Raw genomic sequence first — 27,323 nt, 5'->3', positions numbered from 1 at the left:
TGCACTGTTTATGAATTAGTGGTCTAATGGGAAATGCTTCCCCCTTCCCTTATTTTAGTGGAGAAATCTGCATATATGCAGGTTGCTTCGCTGATGCAAGTAAATAACTCCCCCATTACAATGAATTTGGAAGACTCTTGAATACATCTGCTGTCATGAGAGTTCAGATTTATAGCCTCAGACTCTGTTTAACTTGTAATTAATATGGACTTCCGCATTTCTTTTTCCTCTTCCAGAATAATATCCTACTAGTCATGACAGCAAAAAAGTGCCCTATTTGGGCAACGATTCAATTTCTTCAGAGCTCCCATTGACATCAAGTCCCACTTGTCCAGAGCAGGGACTTGATGGAACAAACTGCAGGGACCTGCTGGGGAAATCTTATTTGCTGTGGATTGCTCCATCCAACTAAAAATACCATTCTGCAACTTCAGAGAGGGGATAAAGGTAGAAATGAGTGAAATGCAAGGATTTGGACCTGCTTGGTGTCTTTCTGACTTGATCTCTGTTTTGTCTTACCGAGTGCATCAGGACATCAGGGTGCAGGGAACATGCCTACATCCTGCAAGCACGATGCTGGAGGCATCTGCTACGGAAAGGGCCGGGATGAAGCTGTTGCTTCCGAACCCCAGGGACTGTTTTATCTCCTGCAGCCCGCGCTACACTTGCGTGCAAAGCACATCACCTCCACTTCCCGCATGGCACAGGTAGGGTCCAAGGAGCAGTTCTGCCCTCTAACCTAGGTGAGATTCCTTGCAGGGAGCAAGTGTTATCAGAGAATAACCATCCTGGTTGCATGTTCCCCTGACAAGCAGCATTAGGAAAAAAAGCATTAATCTCTGGCAAATCCTGAGCACAACTTTGGAAAGGATTCAAAGCAGGGAGAGGGCTCCGCAGCCCAGCAGCTGGCTAGAGCTCCACACAGTATTTTAGAAAGCTGACGAGGAACCTCCTGTGCAACACATGAAAGCTGATCCTGAAATGCAGATTATGCCTCCCTTAATTCATCCTGAAGAGCGATACCTCTGCTGCAAACCCCTTCCAGAGCGAAACCTCCGCCTGAACAGCTGAACTTGGAAAAGTTATCCGTGCAAGGAATTCAGACTTAGACACCCGTATTGCACAGCGCGGGATGGACGGGAAACGGATTCAAGAATGATGCCATTCATTGAGATCATGTTTTGTGGGTTGGCTACTTGCATTTTCCCCATTTTCCTGGTATGAAGAAGGATGGACAAAGCGAGTGCATGGGATAAGCAGCACCCCAGCAGGGTGGGCTGCACGGCCACCAGCTCAGCTCCCTGCCACCACCGGCTCCATGCGCTGCAGCCATCCCAGCCCGAGGATTTTGGGGACCCCTAGGAAGAAGCTGCTCCCCTGCCCTGCTACGGGTCTTGCAGGGACCCTCCCTCAAGCAGCAGCGGGCATCGCTCAGTTCAACTCTGCATTATCAAACTTCTCTGGCTCTTTCTATTGGAAACTTTTAACAATTCTCTGCTTGGCTGGAACGGATGACTGCAGCAAACCCAAATTAGGAATAAATTATACAACAACTTTACATTTTTCTTACAAAGGAAAACTGTGTGGCAAGAGCTGTGAAAGCACCTCCTTCCCATGGCCTCCCTGTGAGGCTTGTGGAGGAAGGCCACGGGCTCCACAGATGGCTTGGGATTTAAAAACAAAACAGCAAGAAGCAGCCCCGGTCCCAGTTTGGGATCTGCTCTGCTATGCACTGGCTCGCACCCCCCCTGCTCCCCAATATGCATGAGGGCTGCAGAATGCAAGAGGCAAGCTGCAACAGCAAATCCACCCATTTAAAAGAAGCTCCAAAAGCTGCATCTGCTGACATATGGGCATCTATTTCCACAATGAATGGCCGGAGCAACTCCTCCTTAAAAACATCTCCAGCCGGCTCTTGCAGGGACTATTGCATTCCCACTGCATTTTTGCAATATTAAACTCCCCACCTCCTCCCTCCCACCAACCATCACCCCTTCCTTGCAGGACACAAGGCAGAATCACGCCGGATCAGTTCACAAGCAAAGCTCAAAGCTTGCCCACCACGCTGGCAAAAGAAAGCCATCAATGCAAGAAGAAGAAGAATAAATCACTGCCGTCCCCTCCCCAAACGCTAAATAAAGCAGCTCTCAGCGATCTGGTGTTACAAACCTCCGACCAAAAGTTACCAAATATTGAAGGGGGAGGAAGGGGGGGGGATCGGTGGAAAATGATCTCAGTCCTGGCACAAGAACAATACTTTCCCATGGAAACATAGAGGTATATATTTAATTCCTTGCTCACTCGCACTCAAGTTTCACCTTTCATCTCCTCCCAGGACTTGTTTCAAAGTTTCATCTCAATGAAACGAGCCCGCAATCCGCACGCACGGCCGCAACCCCGATTTACTCCTCGACACCCTTTTATCTCCTTGCTGACCGGTGCAGGAGGTGGGGGACACGCACACACACACACTCGGTGATCCCGGCTGAAGAATTCCACTAACGCCAAAGCGCAGCTGAACGGCGAACGCAGCCTGCAGGAACTGTGCCTGGGTGGATGTGTGTGTATGTGTGTGTGTGTGTGTGTGTGTGTGTGTGTGTGTGTGAGTGCGTGTGCGCACCCGCGCCCAACAGGAAATGCAACGGGGGGAGCCACGGAGAAGCTTCAAACTTCAAATTGCAATTGCATCCCGAGCACAAAACGCATCCATGCATGCGTGCACCTCGCGAATGCATGCACGGCCGTCTGCAGAGCTGCAAGGAAGAGAAGCAGGAGCCTTACCTCTGGGCTGAGACATGTTTTTTCCCCCCCTTGTGCTTTGCAGGGGGCGGGGGGGGATAGATGGGCAGCACAAAAGACTTTGCCTCGCCCCTCCTCTGGAGCTAGTTTTGCACACAAAGATGCAAACTGCACCGCGCTCGCTCTTCGTGCACCTGGAGTTCTCCTGCCTCGCTGCTGCAGCGCGCCCTGCAGCGGGGGTGCGCAAAGGGGGGGGTGCACGTCGGGGGGGCTGCGCTGCGCCTGCACGCCGTGCAGCAGAGGCCCGCGGGGGGCTCGCTTCCCCCCCCCCGGCGCGGTGTGGGGCAGCCTCCGCGGCACCTACATGATGGGCCGGGGCTGGCGGCTCGAACCTCCAAACTTGGAGCGGGGGGGGGGTGAGGGGGGGGGAGGTTTGCGCACAGCGCAGGCGCCGTGCCCACGGCTGCCGCGCTGCAGACTGGGGCTTGGAGTCTCTGCCCCCCCCCCCGGCGCTGCGCGGTGCTTCCTGCAGGGGGCGGCGCGGGGCTGCGCGCCCGCGGAGCCTGCGCGGGGACTGGCGCGAAGTCGCGCGGGAGCGGAGCGGGGCCGGGGTGGCTGCGAGGTGGGGACGCGGAAGGGGCTGCGGGAGTGAGGGCGCTGCTGCCTCCCGGCGCTTCCCTGCCTCCTTCCCGGCCTCTTTTCCTCCTTCCTCCCCGTTACGCTGCCTCTCCGCGGCCCTGCCTCCCTTCCTGTGCCCCAGCCTGTCTGCTCTGCCTGCCTTCCTTTCTGCCTCCCTCCCTTCTGCCTGCGCGCTGTGCAGTGCGCTCCAGGCACCGTGCAGGCAGCGGGTGCAGTGGCTGCCGCCTGCTCTCCTCCTGTCCCACGCCTGGGGGAAGGTGGCATCCTCCCAGTACAAATGCAGCCCTTGGGAAGCAGGGAGAGGCTCTGGGGCTGGGGCCGTGGCTGGAAGTGGGTATGATGGGATGGTGCATCCCGGGCTGTGCAGGAAGCATTGCTCCGTCTCTCCCGCCATGCGGTTGGGTACCACTGGTGCTGCCGATGTTGGGTGCACACCAAGCTTCCACCGGCGGCCCTGCGCTGGGCGTGGGTAGCCCATCATGGCTCCATTCTGTCCCCATTGGCTTTAATTCCAAGGATCTGTTGGAAAGGGGCATCTTGCCTTTGTGCTAATGTGACACCCAGGGCATCACACGTTCTGCATAGCGCAGTGGTGCCTGGGCTTAACCAATGCCCCTGGTAACCTTGTATAATAAAAGATATTTTTAGTCCTTTTATATCCTTTTCCCCTCACAGGCAGCTGAGATAAAGTGAGTTTGCCCAAGTCTGTTTCCTGAGGTGGTCACCTCGGCCCCTGTGGCATCACGGAGGTTTCCCATGGGAAGAGGTGATGCAGCGACATCCCCCAGGGATAGGGATGCTGCCTGGATCAGGAGTGCAGCTGTACCTGGGGTGTAGTAGTTGAGTACCCACTTCCATACATAGGAGCTCCACCTCGGGAAAAGCCCCTAAGGAAAGGCAGGCCTTCCTAAAGCTGTGCTTTATGTTAAATACGTATTTTGTTACAGCAACATTGGAAGAACTTACACGGGAAAATGAAAAACCCAAAATCAGAGTGCTAAGAAACATGTGGTGTGGCTGATTTTCACACTCCTCTGTGTCCCTGCCAGCCCCATGGGCTCAGCTCACGCTAGGCTGGCGTTGGGCAGGATTTTGCCCCTTTTATCTGCAAGGACTCAAGTCTGGAGGAGGCTGTACCCCTCCATTAGGGATCTGTTTGTGTTTGGTGTGAGGGAAGTACGCTGCCGCATGTGGTCCTTCCTGCCAAGCTGCAGCTAGATCAAATCCTTACAGCCAAGCGATAAATCCCCCAAATGAAAGGTTTACGATGGAAATGCTGACAACCCCTTCACTAACTCCTTACAAATAGCAGCGTTCAAACTCAGTAGCTATAAGCTAAATGAGCAGCGGTACCAGCAGCCTTCGAGGAGCACTGTAGTGAGCAAGGAGGCCTTGTGTGGGTAAAGACTGTGGCTTTTAATGCTTCTAACAGACTTCTGCTGGTGTGCCCTCTATGCAGGTACATAGTGAGGGATGCTCCTTTGGTTTTTCATTGGGTGAGAACAAAAGCTTGGTTGTTTTAAGGCATTTTTTTCTATAGAGGATGGAGTCATAGATGCAGGGCAATGTATAGGAATCAGAGAGATGCCTTGTATGAGCTTGTGTCTCCCAGTGCATGGAAGTTAATTCTCTAGGAACATCACTTTAATCATCTGGTGTCAATAAGTAGTGCCACGCCGTGTGCATCCCTGTGCAGTCATTTTACAGGAAGTAAATTACCATGTTATGCATGGCTGTGAAATAGAGGAGTCCTGCAAAGTGCTTGAGGAAGCATCTTAAAGGAAGGAGTTACTCCTAGGAGGAATCCAAAGGGCTGAGCAAAGAGATCTGCTTTCTATATCTGGGTCTGGTCATACATTTACCATTAACACTGACCCTATGTAGAACTGGAATCATATACGTGGTATGGTTTGTTTCTTCCTCTTCCCAGCTTGCTCCCTCATTGCTAAGAGACTATTCTGCTGCAGAGCAATTGGACAAACGTGCTGTGGTTTCAGGGCACTGCTGCAAAAACATCTCCTCTCCGTGTTTGTAAACAGGGGGTTTGCACCAAAATATGCCTTTGTGTTAGACACGGCTCCGTTTCCAGCGCGCGCTTTGATTGCGGCGCTTGGAAGGCAACCCGTGCGTGTCCCGTGGTGGGTTTCTCCAGTAAAAATACAATTAGAGGCTTGGGTTTCAGTGTTTGCACGAAGAGACAATCAACAGGCTGGAAATTAATCCCAGAGCTCTGCCCACAAACAGCAGCGAGCCCGAGGGGTGCAGCTTCTCCAAGGCTTCGCTCTTGAAAGGCCACTGTCAGAGGTTCTTTGTGTCTTACACCTCAGTGTTTTCCCCTGGTTCATATCCCTTCACTAAGAATTGTTTGGAGAATCCAGGTGCTGATGATGTGTGGTTTGTAAATGTGTTTTATATTTGTATATGTTTTAGTCATAGATGGTGCGAAATAGAAGCAAAACTGGCGTCCAAAACACCTCTGCTACCTCCTTCTACATCCTTGAACAGTAAGACCAGGTTTTGGGGCTCAAATCTTGGTTTTCCCAGTGTGGCAGATGGTGGGAAAGTGCTGTATCTATTGCTCTGATGCTCTTGTGTATTTTGGAAGACAGCCCTGTGCAGGGATAGAGAGGAGTCACAGGGCTCAGGCAGGAGGATCTCTCAAAACCAATATGCTTTGCAAATGGAGAAATCAAGCAGGGCCGACTTGCATGGGGCAGGAGGTGGGACTCTGCAGGACCTCTGCAGAAGAAGCCAGTGGCTATTTCGGTTTCCTTCCATTCCAGTTCCTATTTTTGTTGGATTATGCTGCTTCCAGCCATCGCCTCCCATCATGGGGATGGGAGCTGCGGAGAAGGAAGGGTATTGTGGGGCAAGTGTAGAGAGGCTTCAGCTTGGTCTGTCCTGTGAAAGAGTGTAATGATGGGGTTTAGATACAACAGGCAGGACAATGGTATTTGCAAGTGTGAAACTTCCCATCATTTTTTAGATGGGGCAGTGGTCAGCCCCCCATAGAGAAGCAGAAGAGAGTGGGGAATGCCAGCCATTTCCCAGTGCTCCCAAGGTGCTGTGGCCTCACAGTACCAAGCTGGAAATGGAAAATAGCAGGAATAAGCACACTAAATGCTGGCAGAGAAGGCAGCGAGCTCTTGGCTACAGAAGGTGAAGGAACTGCAGGAAGTTCTCCAAGACAAGAGGGACCAGCTGGAAAAAGGGATGCCCCTGAGGGGATATGTGGGGAAGGAGCTTGAAGAAAAGCCAAAGCAAACAGCGGGTGCAGATGCTGGGGAGGAGAATGAGGCTTGACAGGAGAGGAGGTGAGAAACAATGAGTCGTCCCGAGCATGAGCCGCTTATGGGAGCAGAGACCATCTGCTCCTCACCAGCCTGAATGGTGCCGAGCAATATCCTGCATTCCTTTGTTCCCGGGGTTAAAGGGAATTCCAGGCTGCCGGCGCTTAAAGCCAAACACAGTCCCTGGGAGTTCAGCCACCTCTTACCTTTTGTCTGAGTTTCCTCCATCTCCTTCTCCTCCAGCATCTCCTCTCGCAGCCGTTTACTCATAGCACATTCATCCACCTTGGATAAATAGGACATTTATCCGCCTTGGATCGTGGATGGGTGAAAAGCCGAGGAGGATGCTGCAGATCACTGAAGCTACCCAAACTGTGCTGCCCTGCTGCACACAGTGGCACTGTTGGGAAAGTCTGTCTTTGTGGCTTTAAACAGAGAGCTGAGCAATTCAGAGGGGATAATGTGACCCAAGAAGCACATAGAGCTCATAAAAGGGGCAGAAGCCAGTAAATGAGAACGACTTTCGACTTAGTGACCTAAGTAATATCCTTTGGTATGGAAGATGGCAATTCCTGCAAGTCACCTGCCCTGCATCCCTCACTCCCTACCTTACACAGGCATTTAGGTTTGGGTCTTTTTCATCTTTGAGGCACTGTTCTGTACTTTGCACTTTGTTTCTTGCTGGTTTTCGCTGAGTCCTTTGTGCCTCTAAGTTCTTTTTGCAGCAAAATGAGTTGCAGGCTCCTGCACGGATGCTTCCTTTGGGAGCACAGCAACAGCAGCATCCTGGCTCCTCACTGCCCGTAATCTCTCTGGGGTAGAGCTCTATCCCTCGCTGTGTACAACCACCACCACATGAGTGTTTTTTCTTGAGGTGGTTTATTAAACCTTTATGATGTTTATGTAGCTCTCAGGGTAATGCGATCTGGGGTTAATTACTGGAGCTGCTTTTCTCTGTGAATCCATCTGAAAAGCCTGCGGTAGTCTTTTGTGCTCCTGTTTAATATGGTACAAATTTGGATGCCTCGGTGTAAACACTGGCATCGGGAGGGCTCAGATGCCATAAAGGTGGCCAGGAGCCCTGTGTTGCTTTGCAGGGGGTTTGCCTTTGCACAGCAAAAGCTCTGCCTTGAATATGGATGCACAGAGTGTCCCAACCGTCCCGGGGGTTGGAGGAAGATGTGGACCTGCTCAAGTGAGTCCAGATGGGGCCATGAAGATGCTGCGAGGGTTGGAGCATCTCTGCTGTGGGGTCAGGCTGAGAGAGCTGGGCTGGTTCAGCCTGGAGAAGGCTCCTTAAGGGGAGACCTTAGAGCAGCTCCAGTGCCTAAAGGGGCTACAGGAAAGCTGGAGAGGGGCTTTGGACAAGGGCCTGTAAGGACAGGCCAAGGGGAATGGCTTTAACCTGCCAGAGGGGAGACTGACCTGAGCTCTTAGACAGAAGCTCTTCCCTGTGAGGGTGCTGAGGCACTGGCACAGGGTGCCCAGAGAAGCTGTGGCTGCCCCATCCCTGGCAGTGTTCAAGGCCAGGTTGGACACAGGGGCTTGGAGCATCCTGCTCCAGTGGAAGGGGTCCCTGCCTGTGGCAGGGGATGGAGCTGGAGGAGCTTTAAGGTCTCTTCCAACTCTAACCAGTCAATGAGGAGCTCAGATATTCAGGGCTGACGCCTTCCCAGCAGCCAGGGAGAGGAAGGAGGAGGAGGAGGAATCCACTGCAGAAATGGTTCACTGAGGTTGAGCAGCTCCAAAAGCGCAATTCTGAGAAAAGCAGTGCTAAATAAGGACAGGTAGAGGCCTCTGTCTGGAGGGATATTTGTGTTGGGCTGGCAGCAGGAAGCATAATTTTCTTTCAATGACATGTATACCCAGAGCACACTGCAATACAAAGGCACGGTGCTTTTTCAGAGCAAGAAATTGTATGTCATAATCCGTGCAGCAAAATTCACTGGGAAGGGAGCACAGCTGATGGTGGGCAAGTGTTTGATGGCTGCTGGATCGGGGCAACAGCAGCGCTGATGGAAAATACCTACTTTCTGCCATCTCCCCATTAGCAATGGGCACATTTCCCCCTCCAAACTGCTTTAAAATAGGTCTTTTGGTTCTTTTTCCTCCCTCCAAACTCTGCTGATTTAAAATAGGCATTTTGGTTCTTTTTTCTATCAACACGAGGTATCATTCACGGCCAGAATGAATATCTGTTTGTACTGATGTGGCTGTGATTGTAGTATTCTATACACATTGCACGCAGTGTATATATTATCCTTGTACCCCTGGCACTGCTGTTGTTCAAGAGTCTGTTGCAAACTTGTTTTTTTCCAGAGGTTTCTGACTTCCCATAAAAGTCTATTCTGGGCTGAAAGTCTCCGGGTGCCAAGTCTTAGGTCAAGATTGAAATTTCTTTTATGAAATCTTATTTTGAGCCAGTTTGAATGTTATTCTAGAAGGTGGGTAAGGGCACAGAGCCTTGCGTGCTATGAGCAAATCTGACTCCTAATGAGCTTCCATTTCGCCTTACTGTTTATAGAGGTGCAAAATGCTGCTGTTCTCAGAAGGGGTTTAACCCCTTTTCTTTATAAATTCCTATTACTGGCCTGTATTTGATACTTGTGCCTTGCTTCTGAATAGTGGAAGTTTTGGGTGGCAAAGAGCTGGTGGCTTTGGTGGTGGCAGAGCTCCCTTCGCAGTGGGCACAGCTGCAGACCTCGAGCAGTAAACCCTGAAGGAAGTTGGGTTTTGCAGGGTTTATTTTCATCTCCTAGCTCACAGAGAGAGGCAGGTGGCTAAATTAGGTGCTGTGAATTACTGCTGAAGGGCTTTGCTGGCAGAGGATCTGGGCTCTCGCGTTAGATGATGCAAATGCATCACCCCTGTGCTTATATAGAGGTTTATTGATGCAAGCACGTCGTTTCCAGTAAATATGGAGTATATCTCTTCTTTAAAGCCTGTTCTGTGTTCTTATAAGCTATTGGGAGACTTCTGACAAGGGCCTGTAAGGACAGGACAAGGGGGAATGGCTTTAACCTGACAGAGAGGAGATTGAGATTAAAGGTCCCTTCCAAACCTGAACCGTTCTGTGATTCTATGATTGTCTCTGCTGTATATGGTGGAGTAATACTTACAGACAAAGGTACCTGATTTCTGAGACTGAGTTAGCTGTTGGTGCCAACTTTTCTGGTTAATGAAAGGGAAATATTCGGGACAGCCTGCTTTTACAACAGCTTGATTTTGTTTCAGTCTGGACGGATGCATAGCAGGAGAAGCAAGCAGGGAAGCAGCAGCGGTTCCTGCTTGGCACCTCTGATGCTCCTAATGACGGATGGTGCCGCGCGCTGCCTCATAGCCCAGCAAAACTCACCCTAATGAGAAGAGGCACAAGTACATAACTGTGGCTTTGTCCTCCCTGCCTGTGCTCTGCTGAAGTGCCAGGCGCTCGGGAGCTGCTGTCTCCAAATAGAAGCAGCGCACAATGGGAGACTCGGTCTTCTCGCCTGTGATTTGGTTCTGCCCGGCACAGCCTCTAATAATGATCCCTCGAAGAAAGAAAAGAGCAGCTCTTCAATGCAGACCCTCAGCAGAGGGAAGGCAGGCTGCTGGCACGAGGCTGGAAACCTGCTGTTGATGCTCAGCATCGAGAGAACTGGCCTCAGATGACTTGCAGCCCCTGGTTTGGATGCGGGAGGAGCCCTGTGCTGGGTGAAAACAACTGTGCCCTTTGTGTGACGAGAACATCTCTGATTTACAGTATAAATGCCGTTTCTTGTGTTATTTCTGTTTATAAAGCAGCAGTACTCCTAGATGCAGAAGGAAGAGTGTGCCAAGGGCTCGACCATAAGCAGCCCTTGGGCTGTGGTCACCCAGTTCCTCTGCAACAGTGACATGCCCAGGGTCAGGAGAGCATCTGCAGTAAAGAGGCACAGCCAGTGCTTTGCATGAGGAAAATGGATCTAAGCAGTAACAAGGAGTGGGCCAGAGGCAGGACTCCAGTCAGTTAATAAGCAGGTGGTAAGTCCAAAGGAAAACAAGGAATCATTTGGGTTTATCTGCATTTGGATCTGAGCAATTCACGTGGTGGCCTTTGGTTCTCACAGGGCTGTGCAGAGCTTTGGTAGAAAGTGGAGCAGTGAAAGAGCAGCTGCTCACCTGAAGCTTCTGCATCACTGGGCAAAATCCTTCCAGCATTCCTGGGTTCCTTGCAAGCTCTCTGCAGAAAGGGGCAGAGCCATCGGAGCAGGAGCAGCTTCCCAGCTGCAACAGAAAGGGCCACATCCACCCAAGTGAAACTTGGGAATAACGCTCCAGCTTTGGCCATTTATTCATTCGCTCAGTACTGCACAGGTTCTCACCTCTCGGCACAGGAAAGGGTGATGGGAAGAATTTGGTTTCCTATATTTGCTTGCAAAAAATAGAGCCTGTTCTGATGTGGGCATCTCCCTCTCGCTCTGTTCCACGTCCTGGTGGTAGCAGGTTTTGCGCATCAGGATGAGCAGGGATGCTACTGAAGTATATGGAAATGGTCCTTTGTGATTTTAATGCTGACTTTGTTTTTCCTCTTTCCTCTTGAAAAGCTGTGTCTCTGCCTACTTAAGAAGAGGAAATACAGTTAATCACATTTTCTTTCTGAAAGACAACGGATTAATGCATGGCAAGTGCAGTGCATTGAACTGTGTTGCCATAATATCCTGGTTACTGAATTCCTTACGTGAGTGCTTCTGCACAGCTTTCTTTTCTGTATGAAATACTTCTGTAAGGAGATGCTTGAAAAAGAAAGCGGCAGAAATGGCCATCCAGACTGGCAGGGAAGATGTGCCATTCTGCATGTGCCACTGCAGCTTCCAAGCTCCCAATATGCTGCAGATCCATCAGTGATGAGGACTGGAAAAAATTCCCACTGCTTTGGCATGAGCTGTCGGTGATTTGGGTACAGAAAACAAAGTGGAGACTTGCTGGGATAAGCATCAGCAAATGATGGAGTTCAGATGTTCAAGTTTCTTTAAAGCTCTGAATTTCCTGTTCCAAACTGGAGCTCTGCTCACACACATGGAGCAGAAGCATGCTGAGGATGCAGCACAACTCTGGCACTAGCATCACCACCATAGGTGTTGGGTGCCTGGAAGCTGCAGACACTGTGGGTGTGAAGACAGTGTTGGGACTGCCCTACAGCCAAAGGACAGCTTCTGCTGTCTGGTGTGAAAGTCCCCAGCCTGTATCACCAGCACCCACTTGGGTTTGTTGGACCCACACATCACCCTGCTGTTCTCCATTGATGCTATTAAGAAAGTTACGTTTCCTTTGCTTTGTTATTTTACCTTTTGTCCTCAAACTCACATACTTTAAACAACAACCCCTCCAGCTGCAGCGTGTTTATACTGAGCTCCTGGAAGAAACATCCCCAACTTACAAATAGATGTGTAAACGTTTTGCCAGGTGCTGGCTTGGTTTATGATTGGCTTGGATGCAGATGGAAAGACCCTGCTGCACAAATGGGCCTTTCCCCGTTGGTCCTGATTCCCATTATAAGCAGATATAAGTTTCCATAAGGAAAATCCTGTCGTCTGTATCTACCAAACCTTTGCACAGCCATTCACGGAGCTCTGTTGCGCATGGTGCACTGGGTGTAGTTCCTTAGATCTTTATTCCAGTTAAAGAGGTGAAATTGCTTCTTTTGTCTTCAAAGTTCTCTGCTCAGAAGCTAAGCTGGGCAGGTTTCTCGTGCCGCAGTACCCATCCCTACCCCAGCTACAGGCTCCTCCTGGCCTTGAACAAATTACATCACCCTTGGCTTTTTAGATCTGCAAATGGAGATCATATTTAAGGCATCTGAGTATGCAGGGCTGTTGTAAAAATTAATTAGGCAGTGGTTTTGGTGTATTTTGAAGATGAAAAGCGTTGCAGTGCTTTAGGTGATGCTCTGTGGAGGCTCTCTCCCCATTGTGCCAGTTGGTTTTGTCTCTTGTACTGATGCTGCTGTGCATGAGCTCGGTGGCTCTGGAGATGCAAGCAGCACCAGTGCCATGAGTGTCCCATCATCTGGCACTAAGATGTGTTGTAGGTGATGTTATCTTCCCATTGGACATAGCCTGATGTTCTGAGCACCTCGCTGTGAACTGTGAGAGTGATGTGGCAGGATTGGAACTGGATGAGCCTTAAGGTCCCTTTAACCCAAACCAGTCTATGGGATTCTATGAACTGTGCTGAGGGGGTTATTGCTGTTCCAGGCTCTTCCCTGGAAGGATGGGGCTCGAGGTGAGCTGAGCCGTGGACTGATGAAGGAGGGAGGTAGTGCTAAAATACCCAGGGAGTTCCAAACTTTGCAGGTAGAACATGAATAAGAGCAGTTAAAACTTTTCAAGTAGAAACAGAGACCACAACCAACATCAAAGTGACCAGAAGAATCCAGCCCCAGACGGGCCTCTGTTCTGTTTAATGCTAGATGGATGAAGATAAAAAGTTTTGTTTTTTTTTTTTTATAGAAGCTGAAGTTATGCCATTGTGTTTATGCAGCATTCATTAGGCAAAACTAAAAGGCATTATTTAATGAGAGTGCTTTTATCTCGTGCTCTTTGTTAAGGTGGAAACTGATGAAGAAAAGAGCTTTTCCAGTTAAAGCAAGCCTTGCTGATGGCTTTTTCGTTTTAATTCTTTTCCCCCTAAAAGAAGGCATAAAACAAGGTGACCAGGTGGGATTTGATCATGTTTTGTATGGGGATATATGAAGAAATCTGGACCCACCACTGCCGCTCTCGGGGGACACCTGGTGGAAGCAACTTTGTCTCCAAAACCTTGTGTCTAAAACCTCCTCCCCAAAAACCTTCTCCCCGCACCTCCTTCCCAAAACCTTGCTATGCCAGCCCATAGGATTTGGATTGCTCTCGGACTGCAGAATAGGGGTCTGTGCCTAAAGAGGGCCCTGGGACCGTGGCTGGGGCTTGCGTCTGGGGCGTTTCCAATCACAACTGTAGGTGGATGTATGAACACAGCAGCTTGGGCCATGATACCTCCTCATTTAAACCGTCCTTTGAGACCCTTTCCTTCTTACTGGATGAGGACACCATCTCCTGATCTCAGTTTTCCAAGTGAAATATTGAATGCACACCATCGTTACAGCTCTGTGCTCCAGCACAGGCATGCGTGATGCTCATGCAGCTCCCTGGGTGCACAAAACCAACTCGGACAAGGGCATTTAAACCCTGCTCCATCCAACCGCAGGAAGCTGAGCTGTCCTTCCTCAGGGAGCACACGGAGCTGCACCATTCCCGAGCATGCAGCATCTCTGGCGCAGGGCTCCAGATGCTCAATGGCACCTCCGGGTTTCACTTTCAGCTCAGCCTTTCCCAGCAGCTTGCAGGAGGGATTTAGGAAAACGAGCACGTTCCAGTGCACTGGCAGGGATGGGAATGGGATAATTGATGTCTCAGTGGCTTTGATCGCATCCTCCTTGTCAGCAAAAGGCCGGTCATGGACAAGGACCTGTCTGGAGGGTGACAGGAACACTCGCTGGAATGGGAATAACTCAATGGGATCATGCACCCTCAGGACACCAAGGAACCAACACATGTAACCAAGAGGAGATCAGCGTTTGTATGCGAGGCAGCATTTTCATTGTGTTTTGGGTAATGCAACAAAACTCCAGTGACCTTCTGGATGCAAGCATGAACCAGCAGCCCTGGGTGTACCCATGTGGCTCCCAGCCAACCCACAGTGCCTGGGCCTTATTTCTGACCCTTTTTCCTTGGCTTCCTGGGGAGGACAGGGGGAAGTCCCAGAAAGACAGGTCCCCAGGACAAGAGTCCATGGAAGCAGGGTGTCCCTGAGAGGAAGGGTCCCTGGGCTAAGGATCCATGGGAGAAAGGGGTCTCAGGAAGAGGAGGTCCCCAGGAGAGGGGTCCATGGAAGCAGGGTGTCCCTGAGAGGAAGGGTCCCTGGGATAAGGATCCATGGGAGAAGGGGGTCTCAGGAAGAGGGGGTCCCCAGGACAGGGGTCTATGGAAGAGGATTCCAGGGAGAAGGGGCTCCCTGGGATAGGGGTCCATGGGAAGGGGGGGGTGTGGGGGTGAGAAGAGAGGGTTCTTAGGACAGGAGTTCCATGGGGAGAGGGTTCCCAGGAGGAAGGCATCCCCAGAGGAGGGCTCCCTAGGACAAGGGTCCATGGGAGCAGGGTGTTCATGGAAATAGGGGTCCCCAGGGTAGGGATCCATGGAAGGGGAAGGGTCCTGGGAGACGATGGGGTCCCAGAACAAGGGGTCCATAGGAGTGGGTTCTCTCCCGTGAGAGAAGCATCCCCGGTGGGGAGGTCCCTAGCACGAAAGGTCCCGTTCGTGGGGGGGGGGGCGTAATCTCTCGGTAGGCGGGTACCGGCGCTGCGGCCCCGCCCGGTCCCTCGGGGCAGCCCCGCTCCGCCCCGGGGCGGTGGTACCCGCGGTACAGCCGCGCTTTCGCCTTGCGCCGGGCCGGTAGCGGAGCGGTGAGTGCCGGAGCCGGGGGGGCTCCGTAACGCTGCGGATGGGGGCACGAACCGGGAGGAGGGTGGGGAACGGCTGGAGCGGGGGAATCAGCCCCCCCCGAAGGGTGTAAAACGGGAAGGGGAAGGAAAGGAGAGGAAGAGGAGGAGTTTTCAGTACCTGCCGGAGAGCGTCATTGCCCCGGAGTGAAGGCTTTGGGTCGTTGTTGATGTGTTCATTCAGGTTTCGTGGCTGGGCGAAGAATGGTGAGGAGCGGGTGTTTGAAAGGGTTTTTTTGGGAGGAAAGGGAGGGATGGGAACACTCACGGAGTGCCCTCAATCCCGTACCCGCTATTAGAGACCGGTGGAGCTCCAGGGCGCTGGGTTCGGGCGGGATGCGAAGGATACGGGCTGCGGCGGGGGGGTGCGGGATATGGATGCGAGAGCCGGGCATTCCCTCGCCCTGCAGTTCCGTATCGGTCCGGAGGGTTGGAGGCTGCGGTGCTGGGGTTCATGGTGGTGCTCAGCCCGAGACGCGGTTGTATCCCTCGGGATTCAGGCAAGGAGGAAAATTCATCCCGTTTTAAGAATGCATAAATAAAGCATCGAGCTTAAATAATTTAAGACCAGTAACAAGCACCTCGGGGTTTTCCTTAAGTATCCTTTAGGCTACTGTTTGCTTGCAGCGAGATCAATAGTCTTACATTCTTATCTGTTGTTCACTGATAAATTGATTGCTTTTTCCTCAAGCACATTAAGCTGAGGTTCACCCCATCCCTAGTTTGGGATTTTATCTTAAAAACCAAGGGAAACCTGAGGGGCAGCACTGAATCCCATCAACTGACCCTTCAAGACCAGTGTCAGGTTGGTCTGGGGAAGGCCCTGTAAGAAGGACAAGCATCCTTGACGTGGAATTAAGGTACAAACCCAGTGACTGCTTTGATTGAGATGCCCACAAGTAGCTGTGTTTCAGCTGTTTCTCCTGTCGGGATAAGGTCATAAGGAAGTGGCTGAACTGTGGGGGAGTTTCACAGGTTTGGAATGCTTTCATTTTCTCCAGTCTTATTTGAATGAAATCTCTTGGCACCTCCTTTTCTGTTCAACCTTTGGGTTCATTTCCACATCTGGAGCTTCTAGAAGGGTTTGAGTTTGGTTTTCCAACCATTTTTCCCCATTCAAGTGATACTTCTTCAGTGTTCCCTGTGTGCCCTGTGGCTTCATTAGCTTAAGTGGAAATGGCAGGTGGAATATCAAGAAATCAATTGACAGGCTGCAAATGACCCTTCCTCCAACCGAGGTGATGTAATTAAAGCATGGAAAGGCTCCAGGGAGGACGTGGGAGTATTGCTGTTTGTTAGTTTATAAGTGGATAGAAAATAATTAAAGCAGCAGTAACTGGTGTTGGTGATTCACTCTGATTAAAGCATCTTTGCCAGGGCTTTTTGCTGCTTAAAATAGAGAAGACCAAGGAAAGGGGTCACTGCTTTAATACAGTTGCAGTGTTCACTAAGGACCTCAGTGGGGCTTCTCTTGTAAGAACTCTTGAAACCTGCTCCTGAAAGCAAACAGAGGCAGCCCAAGCACTTAACAGGGCACAGTGCGAGCAGAGGGCAGCAGCCTCCTATTTTTTATGACCTGTAAGCAATAGCTGCTGCTTTTGATTAATTTTAAACCACTGTGCTGTCATTTTGAAGCTCTAAAACCCCCAGAGGAGTTGTATGCATGTGTCGTGTGAGGATCGGCTGTTAGCGTAGCTTCATGTTTAAGCATTCATTATTCTTTCTATCAAAATCTTTATGGTTTTCATTTTTGGAGTAGTTTCAATGGGGCTTTATCCAGGTTCTAGGTAGGATCTTTTCCTAAGGCTTTGCTTCCAGTGACCTGCAGCTATCACGGGCCCTAGTGTTGGGTCATTGCCCAAGGAAGGACCCCAGCACCCAGCAATGGAAGCCGTGATCAGTGGGTCCAGGTGCTCTCAGACACCTTTCCCCTCCTCTCCTTCCTCCTACCCCCGGAGAAATGCAGGAGCAGTTCATGTACATGAAGTTGTTGGAGCTCAGCTCGCAGCAGCGGCGCTGGCATGTCAGTAGCCTCGTGTGTTTCTGTAGTTAGGTGATGCCTGTGCTCCAAAAATAGGTTTCCATATTAAAGTACAGTTGGGGAAGGAAGCTTGAGCCATGTGTTGTCTAACAGATAACAGCAAAACCAGGTCCTGACGCAGGGCTGCTCTGAGTGTGCAGCCACCAGAAACCTCAGTCTGCTTCTGGAATGAGTGTTGGTAGCTGACAAGCATGGAATATGGGAAATCCATTGAAATCTACACTGTGTTTTAGTTGAAATAAGGAGAAATGACCTGGTTGCAACCTGTGCCATGCTGGTGTTGCTGGAGGTGGGTCTTATGGCTGGAAGAGGTGGTTCGGTCCAGACTGTCGCTGACCCCTGGGTTTAGCCACTCACGGCTGTATTTCATCCCCACAGATGAGGAAATGGGGAGAGATGTGGATTAACCAGTGACTCCGAACCTTGGACAGCAAGGTGGTGGCGAAACAGGATAGAAACCTGGTGGTTCTCCAGCCTGCCATCCCTCACCAGGTATTGCCGGGTAGGATGGGATGCTCTCTCCTGGAAAAGCATCTTCAATTCCATTTTGATTTCTTCTTTTAATTGCTAAAAGATTATGTTCAGCACCACTGTGCTGTGCAGGTGGTCTAATGAGAAGAGATAAAGTAATGAAAATCAGTAGTGTTGGATCTACTCCAGGGTGCAAAGGGGTTACTCACGGGTAACTGGACAGTTTGCCCGGGGTGAGGTGGCTCTTGTTTTTGGATGCACGGCTCTGGCCGGCTGCCGTGTGATGGACACTGGCATCATGCTCTGAGGTAAAGGCTTTGATCTGTAGTTTATAGTAGCAGACTGAAAACAAGCCCAGGTTAGCTCAAGTCTTGTTTGCATCAAGCTGATCCCACCTTTGTGCAGAGGATGGCTAGGGGTAAATCAGTAAAGCTTGTAAATCAGTGCTACCTATTCGTGCCTGTCACCGCAGCTAGCATATGTATGGGAAGGCATTTAAAAGATGAGAAACTGAAAAGTTTATATGGAAATAGAGAAATACGAGCTGCTGAATGACGCAGCTGCCTGGCTTTTGCTCTTTAAATTGTTTTGTCATTTAATATGGATCTTTTCTTGTTTGCTTCTTAAACAAGCTGCTCTTGAAAAATGGCACCAGCTGCTCCCAGAGAAGCAGGGGTATGGAGGCAAACGAGAGCTCTCCTATTCAAGAACTGTCTTATTAAGTGCAGGACTAAAAAGAGCAGCGTTCAGGTAAGTGGAACACTTGCTGCTGCCTTTGTGTCTGCTGTTATTCTGCAGTCAAGTGGTTCGTGAGTCAGAGCTTTGTTGCAGTGCTTCTGAAGCTTCACGGTGCTCTGAATTTTGGGGTGGAATAGGGTTTGTGAGAAGGTATTTTGTGGTTGAAAACATATCCTGAGGTGTAAGCCGTTATCCTTATATTAATATTGCAGTCTCAGTGCACGTTCGCACCCATATCAGAGCATTATAGCAGGATTTGACCTCTCCAAAAAGGTTTTCTCTTTCCTGACAGTTCACCCCTGTGCATAGGTGATGTGTGTAATACTGTAAGAGTCATTTTGAAGTAAAGAAGAGGCCGTTCAGTGCTTGGCTAAACTTAACGGTTCATGCTTTGTGTTTTGCTACTTTCCACCCAAACAGCGTAAGTTTGCTGATGTTTAAAGCATGTAGAATTATCCCTTTGTGCCTTAAAGTGGCTTTTAGGTTACTAATGCATGCGATTAAAATCCTGCTGCAGTGCCAGGGAAGGATTTGGCATTGAAATTGCTGGTGCATTGCAAATGTTCAGGGAAGTTTACAGGAACAAGGTGATTAAACCCAGTCGCTCTTTCAGCTTTGTGTAACTAAGAGAAACTGGTGGAAGGTTTCATTTCTACACTTGCTCTTTGGAGTTTTGACCTTTCTTTCTTCCTTTCCTCACACAGGAGGTCCTGTTCCCACTCTTCTTCTTGTTCTGGCTCATTCTGATGAGCATGATGCACCCGCATAGGAAGTACGGTGAGGTGGCCAACACCAACCTCGGCACCCTGGATACCTCCATGCTGGTGAATTTCGTCATCGGGTACACCCCACCGACCCGGATGGCACGAGAAATCATGAAGAAAGTGGCTTTTGATAACTTTGAAGATGGTATTTATACACCGAGCATCTTGTTTTCCCCAGTATATCTCGCGCTGCAGCTTGTGGCTTGTGTTTGTCACTGGTGATGACAGGAAAAAAGCATTTCTTGTCTTTCTTTTCTGCTCAGACAGAGACTGTGAAGGTGTTTTTTCTGCTTGGCTGGCAAATGTTGTGGCACTGCCATCACACAGCGATTCCCATTCTCCTGCTGCGGCCAGCAAGTGTTGTGTGGCTGCAGGAAAGGATTTGAGATGCCCCAATGCAAAGTACAGAAAGGCCCTGGGCAGCTCAGGGTCTAATTCATAGTTGCCCTGTGACATCCTGGAGCAGATTCAGGAGATGATGCTGTCCTGCAGGTGTTTTAAGTTGTGGTTTCTATCCTGTTGTTACTATCACAAGAGCATTTTTATTTCTGTTTAATTGCTATTACCACTGTGTCACCTCTGCTTTTGAAAGGGATTTACTTTTGTTTTCCTTTTTTAAGTGCTCTGCCTACACATCTTGCATGTAAGTGGGAACTTATCTCTTCCAAACCCCTCTGATGTATTGGTGTATGTAGTTGGTGTATATAGTTTGGCGTCTTTGATTCTCTCCCTTGTGCTGGGTGTGCTTCAGAGGAGCTGGAGAACCAGCCCAACATCTGTGTTTTCCTTATGGGTGTATATAGTTCCACTTTCTTCCTTCAAAACCCGTCTTCTTCCCACCCTCTGCTGAAGTTGGTGCAAATGCCATGTTTTTATATATATAGCCCAATGTACCACTGAATCTGCCCTTCTTGAAGAGCATTGGTGTTGGAGAATAAACTCTGGGATAGCTGGCAGAGGACTGGGGCTCAGAAGCTGTTGGAGCAGCAAAAAATAGAGGGGGGGGAAAGGGAAGATTCAGGGATAAGATTAAATTTTATCCTGGTACTGAGCAACAGTTTCTATTTAGGAGAATACTTGCTTCACTGGGACAAAAATACAGCCTTATGCATCTGTAGCTCTATCTCCAAAAGGAAATAAATCATTAATGATTATCATGATGCTTCTTTACAACTGGTGAAGTTTTTCTCCCTGCTGTGCTGATACCTAAATCAGTGTGATAATGTCCTCTATCTCACAGGCATCATCACCGAGGAGTATTTAAGTGAAGAGGAGCTGCAAGAGGCCAGTGCTTTTAAACCCTCCAACTTTGTGGGTGTTGTGTTCAATGATGCCATGTCCTACCAGCTGAGGTTCCACGATTCGGTCGCTATGTCTTCCATTTACATGGAATCGAGAGGTGAATGTGCACACTCTGACATGTGTTCTGTAAGGGGATAAACTGAAAGGTCATTCCCATCTTTACATTGGGGATGGGACAGAGTAACACTGGCTGTTTGCATTTTAAAATGCCATGTTCCATTCTGCAGCCAGCTGCTCCAACCTGCGGAAAGGATGTGAATCGGTGACGTACTGGAGCTCGGGGTTTATAGCTCTGCAAGCCTGCATCGATGCTGCTATTATACAGGTAAAGCTGATAATGTCATTAAAGCAAGAGGTTCCGATCCATGGACTGCCTGGGCTCTGACTGGTTTTGTGATGTTATCTGTTAATGGTATAAAATGCCATATCAAAAATGAGCTTGAATCAAATGAGAAGAGCAGCCTGGTCTCATGGAAGGTGTCCCTGCCCATGGCAGGGGGTTGGAACTGGATGAGCTTTAAGGTTTCTTCCGACACAAACCATTCCATGATTCTATTTCATGTGTGTTTTGCCATGTTTTGTATAGAGGTTCTTCTTACCCAGTTGAATAATGTGGACATTTGTCTTCATTTGTGTCCAGTGCTGGAGCCTTGCATTAGACATCAAAACATATGACATTACTCGCCCCCAAAAACTATTTCAAATGCTGGACCAAAAGGCGCTGCAGAATTTGCTGTACTATTTTGGTGTCATCATTTGCCAGCAATGCCCTTTTCCCTGCTGCTCTCCCATCGTGCTGCTTGTAGCGAGAGCCAGCCTTTTATTTTTAGGCAATAGGAATTGCAAAAGTTGTTAATTTTATATCTTTCTCCAATTTCCATGCTTTTGAATTGGGATCTGGGGACTGTAGGGGTTTGGGCCCTCCAGATCTCTGCCTGTTAGTGACGACAGTTAAGGGCTGAGCTGGAGTTCCTGCTGCTGGGTTGGATAGGGCTGCAAAAGCAGGAGTGATGCAAAACTAACTCTTCCTTCCATTCCTTCCAGCTGAAGACCAATCAATCTGTTTGGGAGCAACTTGAGTTGACAAGAGCCGTGGTTATGGGAGAGGCTGCAGTGGTGGAAATAGATAATTTTCCCCGTGCCATCATTTTAATTTACCTGGTGATCGCTTTCTCACCGTTTGGGTATTATCTGGCCATTCATATTGTGGCAGAAAAGGAGAGGAAGTTGAAGGAGTTCTTAAAAATACTGGGACTTCACGACACTGCTTTTTGGTATGTGAGTGTTTGAGATAACCCATCCTTGATTAAGGAAATGTGAAATATAGAGAGAAATAGGAAAACTAACACTTTCTAGAAAACAGTTCTATCCCATCCTCCAGGTTTTTAGTTGTTTGCAGGCTGATGAATGGGAAGAAGCCTAGAAGTGAGATGCTCTGTAAGATCTATTCAAAGAGAAACTTGCAGCATCATTTTAATCAGTAAACACCAGAGCGATGCTGTTGCATTTATGAAGGGAAAGTTATGCCTGACTTAGAGGGTTTAAATGTGATGATGTGTGAGATTTTTATGCAGTTTGATTTTCATTGGTTTTGAGTATTTTTGGCTCAGTGCCTCCTTTTCTGGAGGCTCTGCAGGTAACCTGCAGTTTCTCTTCAGAGCTGAGCAGCAGCTTCCCCAACACATGATTAAATGAATCTAACTCTTATCATCTTAATGTGACAGAGCAGTCTAAGCAACAGGCTTTAATTTGTTTCCATACCATGATGGAAATTACTGTATGCAATGTAATATTTGGGCTTTTTTCCAAATGAGGGGATGTGCTAATTTGAAACCATCGGTAGCTGCAGAGATAAAAATGGATTTAGCTTTGCCCTTGGCTGCAGGGGCTGACAGCATTTTAGCATCTTTCACACCCTAACAGCCAGTTGGGTTATTTTTGTCTGGTTGCTTTTGTTTGATTTCTGCACCCAAGCTTTTTCCTGCCAGTTCTGGTTATTTATGATACATCCTTAGTGATAAATCCTGTTTAGTTGACCCATCACCTGTGGCGTTTGTCATGTATCGCCCCTTGCCTCTTTGCACGTGAGCACTGAGCATCTCTGGTCCAGGGAGCAATGGGAGCGATGTGTGATGGCACACTGGTAGCACAGCTCTCATCAACCACTGCCTGTAACTCAGAAACTGGCTTCTATGGAAGCTGTGTTGTTTTTCGCTGCCTGTTCACAACCCCCCTTGTTTCCTGAGGTCAGAATTGCTCCCAGGCTTGCAGCTCTGTTTTTGCAGAGAAAAGGATTTTATTACCCAGCCTGGCTACTGGAATGACCAGTGTATTAAATATTAAATAGGATTTCTTTAATTATTGAAGCCTGCTGCTCACTTACTCTCTTCTGGTGATATCAGAAAATTAATGATGCAAGTTTAAATAAAATAAAAGTCATGAATCATCTGATTGTGGAACTTTGATGCTGTGGGTATTTATGTGTGTGCTCTAATGCCTGGAACAATCACAGGGATGTTTATAAGAGAGCTCTTTATCTGGGGGCTCTTGTTTTGTTGCGAGCTTGTCCTCTGGTGCAGCTGTTTGGAATGTTAAAGAAGGGTAGTTTTAGCTGTTTGTACGTGGGGATAATTCGGGCTGGGAATTCACTGACTGATTTCTGTTCTTTTTTTCCCCTGTTTTGCTCCTAGGCTTTCTTGGGTGCTGCTTTACATGAGCCTGATTTTTGTCATGTCTATTCTTATGGCGGTGATCGCAACGGCCTCTTCCCTCTTTCCCCAGAGCAGTGCCTTTGTGATATTCCTACTTTTTTTCCTGTATGGAGTCTCTTCAGTAAGTATGCCCGGTCTCACTGAATTCATCCATCCCATCCCATCTGATCTTGTTCTCTCTATTAAAGCATCTGGAACAAACGCAGCATCTGCAGGAGCAGTTGGCAGGGCATGTCTTACTCATCCTCATCCCATTCCCAGGTCTGCTCCAGTTTGGGATGTTGTACAGGTTTCAGTGGTCTCTATGAGAAACACCTTTCCTTACTGAAATACCTGAGTTTATAACCATGTGGTTTTGAACACTGTCTGTACAGCACCATTTTGAAGTCCAAACCCATGCCCTCTTCTAAACATTGGCTGTTGCTGTATAGTGTAATGTTAAAACCTAATTAAGGGTCAGACAATTAATTTATATAGCAAATTTTTCCCTTATAATATTTTCCTGCACTCTGTCACTTGGCATCTTTGGGACCTCTGCCCCTCCCAGTGGTCTGTTTGTAAGGGAAATGTGGGATGTGGGTGAATGCTGTAGTGACTACCAGGAAAACGATGCGGTTATCAGAGGGAAAATTGAAGCTATGGTCTTTTTACTTTGGTTTTCATATACCCTGTAATATCTCTTAATATAGTACCTTATTACCTCTTTCTTTCTGTAATCTCTTCTTAGGTTTTCTTTGCACTTATGCTGACACCTCTATTTAAAAAGTCAAAACATGTGGGCATAGTGGAGTTCTTGGCGACGCTGGCTTTTGGTTTTGTGGGCCTTAACATTGTCCTGCTGGAAGATTTCCCCAAGTCTTTCGTGTGGATCCTCAGCCCCTTGTGTCAGTGCAGCTTCTTGATCGGCATCGCGCAGGTAAATCACCACCTTCTGCTCAGATCGCAGCCTCACCGTGCTCATTTGTCTGGTGTCATCTTCAACCAGATCCTGATGTAGCTAAATTATGATGATTTTCTTTCATAAACTGATGGTGTTGGGGGAAATGCCCATTTTAATAGCTTACCATAGCAATTTAACATCAAGTGCACCATCAAGCAGCTGGTTTTCTTTGTGTTCATCGCTGTGATCTCAGTCGCTTTTTCGTTGGTTTATTTATTGCTGTGTTAAGTTTGGTGTTCTGTCTACCCAGGCTGGAGTAGTGCTGGTGTGTTAACATCTCCCTCTGTCTCTGGTTGTTGGCAGGTCATGCATCTAGAAGATTATGAAGATGGTGCAACGTTTTCAAATCTAAGTCATGGTCCCTACCCTCTCTTCATCTCTCTCATTCTGTTGGTGCTGGATAGCATCTTTTATCTGCTTGTAGCTGTCTACCTGGATCAGATTATGCCAGGTATGTTTGTGAGAAAAATTGGACTGAACTGTGCTAGCATCGCCAGTTCCTGAGGTCCTGAGCCCCAGGCTGACATGGCTGGTGACAGGACAAGGGGCAATGGCTTTAAGCTGAGAGGGGGAATAGCTTTAAGGTCCTTTCCAAAACAATCCAGTCTGGATTCTATTTCTGTCTGAATTTTGACTGTGGAGAAAGGAGGTGGTGCTGTTTGCAAATACATTTTACACTGTGACTCAGAATACTTTAAGCTGAAATCAGTTATTTCCTGTTAAAGGTGTGAGATGTGAGGGGCGGTATCAACATGTTTAGAATCACAGTGGCCATTAGGCACGCCAGCTAACTTCTGTTCCCTCTTTCTAGAGGAAGAGCTTCCTTACTGGGTTAACCAATGCCTCAACCTTTGCAAATTGCTCTTATAGGATTGATAATTAAGGACTGCTCTGCTGTTCCAGACCTTTCCCTGTGGCAGCAGTAGTTTAACATGAAACACAGAATACAGTTGTTTATCTTGTGGCTATTGCCTGGCTGAGCCCTTCAGCAGCCTTTGCCTCTGTTCTCTCTGGTTTTTAAGCCTGTGTTGAAGTCACTTTTCTTTCAGCACTGGGGATTTCTCCTCTTGCCTAGAAAGAGATTTGCACGTGTATTTAAATACTTAGCTAAAACTGGAGCCTGCTTGCAGTGTTGATGGGAGCCACAGCTTAAATGCAGGTAGTGTAAACTTTGCTGATGGAATCCTTCCAGAATGGGATGCAGGCTGGCTCCTGAGCCTTCAGCAGCGTAGCTCATGGCTTTTAGAGCTAAAAGCCAAATTCAGAGGAATATCTGCACTTACTGTTAAGAAACTGGCTTTTTCCCTTTGCTGGCCAGGGGAGTTTGGACTGCGCCGCACGCCGTTTTTCTTCATGAAGCCCTCCTTTTGGTCCAAGCACAGAAAGAACTACAAGGAATTGTACGAGAGCAGCGTCAATGGCAGTTTAAGCTTCAGTGAGATAGTTGAACCCGTGCCGTCGGAATTCCAGGGGAAGGAAGCCATCAGGTACAGTTCCTGCCCTGTCTCGCGTGCAGATTAACAGGTCACCTGGATCCTCACGTTTCGTTGTGCAACTTGAAAACCACTCATTTATCCAGCCTATGCTGGATTCAAATAGCATATGGTATGCGTTGCAGAGAGCCCTCCACACACGCACCACGGTTACTTTCCATCTTCAGTGAAGGCCCATCATCAAGGACATGGATGCCCTCCAAGGATAGATCACTGGGCTTAAAGAAAGGGTTTGTTTGTGGATTGTATTCCTTTAGCTGGAGTCCTCTCAAAACCGGCCGGTTTTCCATTCCCTCAGTTGCACTGAGGCCACAAGAGGCATAAGTGGTTGCAGATGTTGAAACGCCTACTCTTCTGGGAGGGTTTAGTTTCTGGTAATGCGCTTTTGAGGAGGAAAAGCTGAGTTCTAGGTCTGTGTGAAGACTGATGTGTCCTCTGTAGACCAGAGGGGGAGCTTCGTGGTGGTTTTACCCATATATGAGGGTAAAACAGAACTGAAAAAAGGATGTCAGTGCTTTTATCTTTTGCTGCATTTTGTGTCACCTGATGTCTTGCATCTGCACCGTCATGTGTTTATTGGTGTTTCCCAGATGTTATTTTCTGTATCTGCTTTTTAGCCCGTGGTTCCATTGTTTTCCAATGGTGTAGCTTGATGTGAGCTGGGGAACTCTGCATCTTCACTCCTCCTGTTTGGCTATACGAGCCTCAAATAACTATTTGAACTTAGGACTAGGATGAGTCTTGTATTGTCCACACTACCTGTATCTCTTTGGGCATCTGCCGTAGGTTGAAGGGTCCAGTTTTAATCCTGATTTTCACATTATAATATTGTGGCTGGTTTTGCATCATTCATTCACCCTGAACTCTTGCTATAGCATCCCTCCATCATTTTTGCACTATCTTGTCATCTTTATATGTACAGGTTTTGTTTTCTCTCATACCCAGTTCTCCTTGCTATTCACTCCTGTAATCCACTCCCCATCCTCATTTTCAGGCTGGCCAGGCTTCCTAAATGCAGCCTTCACATGGTGCCTTCAGATAAACTGGTTGGGATTTTTCATTTTGGAAAGCAGTGGGGCTAGAAGAAGGTGTTTTGCCTTTCTTTAGAGAGAGATACCTACTTTCTTTTGCCTAATTTTGATCAAGAGCTGCCAGTAGTCAAATCTGTGGAGTCTGTTCTGCTAACACCTCTTTTCCATATCATATCTGTTGAGTCTTTTGTTGTATTGTGCAGTTACTAGGGAGTAGCTGTTGCCTTTTTTAGCTTGGGAAACCTCCAGTGCATTGCTGTGATTGGAGAAACACAGATTTGAAATAATTCAGCATATTATCATAGGAGATACCTTAGAAGGTGACCAGAAAAGGTTTTCTGACACCAGGGTGGAGGTGGACTGTGTTCTGTGACAAGATGTCCTGTCTCTTGACTTGTTTCTATGGGTCTTTAACATGTCTACTGCCATTTTAGTATGGTCGTCTTGTTGTGACTGTTGCCAAGTGTTGATCATTCAAAATGACATACAAAGATCTAAAATGGTTTATAAAATGGCATGTCTTCTTTCAGAATCAGCTGTGTTCAGAAAACATTCAGGAAAAAGGGGGAAACTGTGGAGGCTCTCAGAAGTAAGAACCTTTTAGCTTTATAGCTGCTTACCAGGTGCAGGGCAGCGATAGCTGAACCGTTGAGCAATCTTTTGTGTT

At 48.4% G+C, this 27,323-nt stretch overlaps 3 protein-coding genes across 6 annotated transcripts in view; 1 reads left to right on the top strand and 2 right to left on the bottom strand.

Annotated features, from left to right (window-relative positions):
* Positions 1-3,137, bottom strand: part of MAP2K6 (mitogen-activated protein kinase kinase 6) — a 55,229-nt gene extending 52,092 nt beyond the window's left edge. For 3 of the 4 annotated variants that reach the window (XM_057418627.1, XM_057418629.1, XM_057418626.1), the window contains exon 1: positions 2,782-3,137. In XM_057418627.1, coding sequence (XP_057274610.1) covers positions 2,782-2,797 — 16 coding nt within the window. In that variant the 5' untranslated portion in view covers positions 2,798-3,137. Of the gene's footprint in view, positions 1-2,318; positions 2,441-2,781 lie in introns of those variants that run through there. The other variant, XM_057418628.1, reaches the window with a different exon arrangement.
* Positions 1-14,902, bottom strand: part of KCNJ16 (potassium inwardly rectifying channel subfamily J member 16) — a 230,093-nt gene extending 215,191 nt beyond the window's left edge. The window contains exon 1 of the mRNA XM_057418624.1: positions 14,888-14,902. The gene's annotated coding sequence lies outside the window, so the exon portion shown is untranslated. The remainder of the gene's footprint in view (positions 1-14,887) is intronic.
* Positions 14,903-18,291: 3,389 nt separating this feature from the next.
* ABCA5 (ATP binding cassette subfamily A member 5) overlaps positions 18,292-27,323 on the top strand; it is a 29,348-nt gene continuing 20,316 nt past the window's right edge. The window contains exons 1-10 of the mRNA XM_057418390.1: positions 18,292-18,427; positions 19,120-19,324; positions 20,420-20,578; positions 20,709-20,806; positions 21,526-21,755; positions 23,172-23,313; positions 23,920-24,108; positions 24,436-24,583; positions 25,451-25,619; positions 27,187-27,245. Coding sequence (XP_057274373.1) covers positions 18,323-18,427; positions 19,120-19,324; positions 20,420-20,578; positions 20,709-20,806; positions 21,526-21,755; positions 23,172-23,313; positions 23,920-24,108; positions 24,436-24,583; positions 25,451-25,619; positions 27,187-27,245 — 1,504 coding nt within the window. The 5' untranslated portion in view covers positions 18,292-18,322. The remainder of the gene's footprint in view (positions 18,428-19,119; positions 19,325-20,419; positions 20,579-20,708; positions 20,807-21,525; positions 21,756-23,171; positions 23,314-23,919; positions 24,109-24,435; positions 24,584-25,450; positions 25,620-27,186; positions 27,246-27,323) is intronic.

Source organism: Pezoporus wallicus, unplaced genomic scaffold, assembly GCF_028554395.1.
Source record: "Pezoporus wallicus isolate ANWC-B61680 ecotype Strahan unplaced genomic scaffold, APGP_CSIRO_Pwel_v1 contig_3710, whole genome shotgun sequence".
In the NCBI taxonomy this organism is placed as follows: domain Eukaryota; kingdom Metazoa; phylum Chordata; class Aves; order Psittaciformes; family Psittacidae; genus Pezoporus; species Pezoporus wallicus.
The sequence above is the reverse complement of the archived record's forward strand: the minus strand, read 5'-3'. Positions and strand labels throughout refer to the sequence as shown.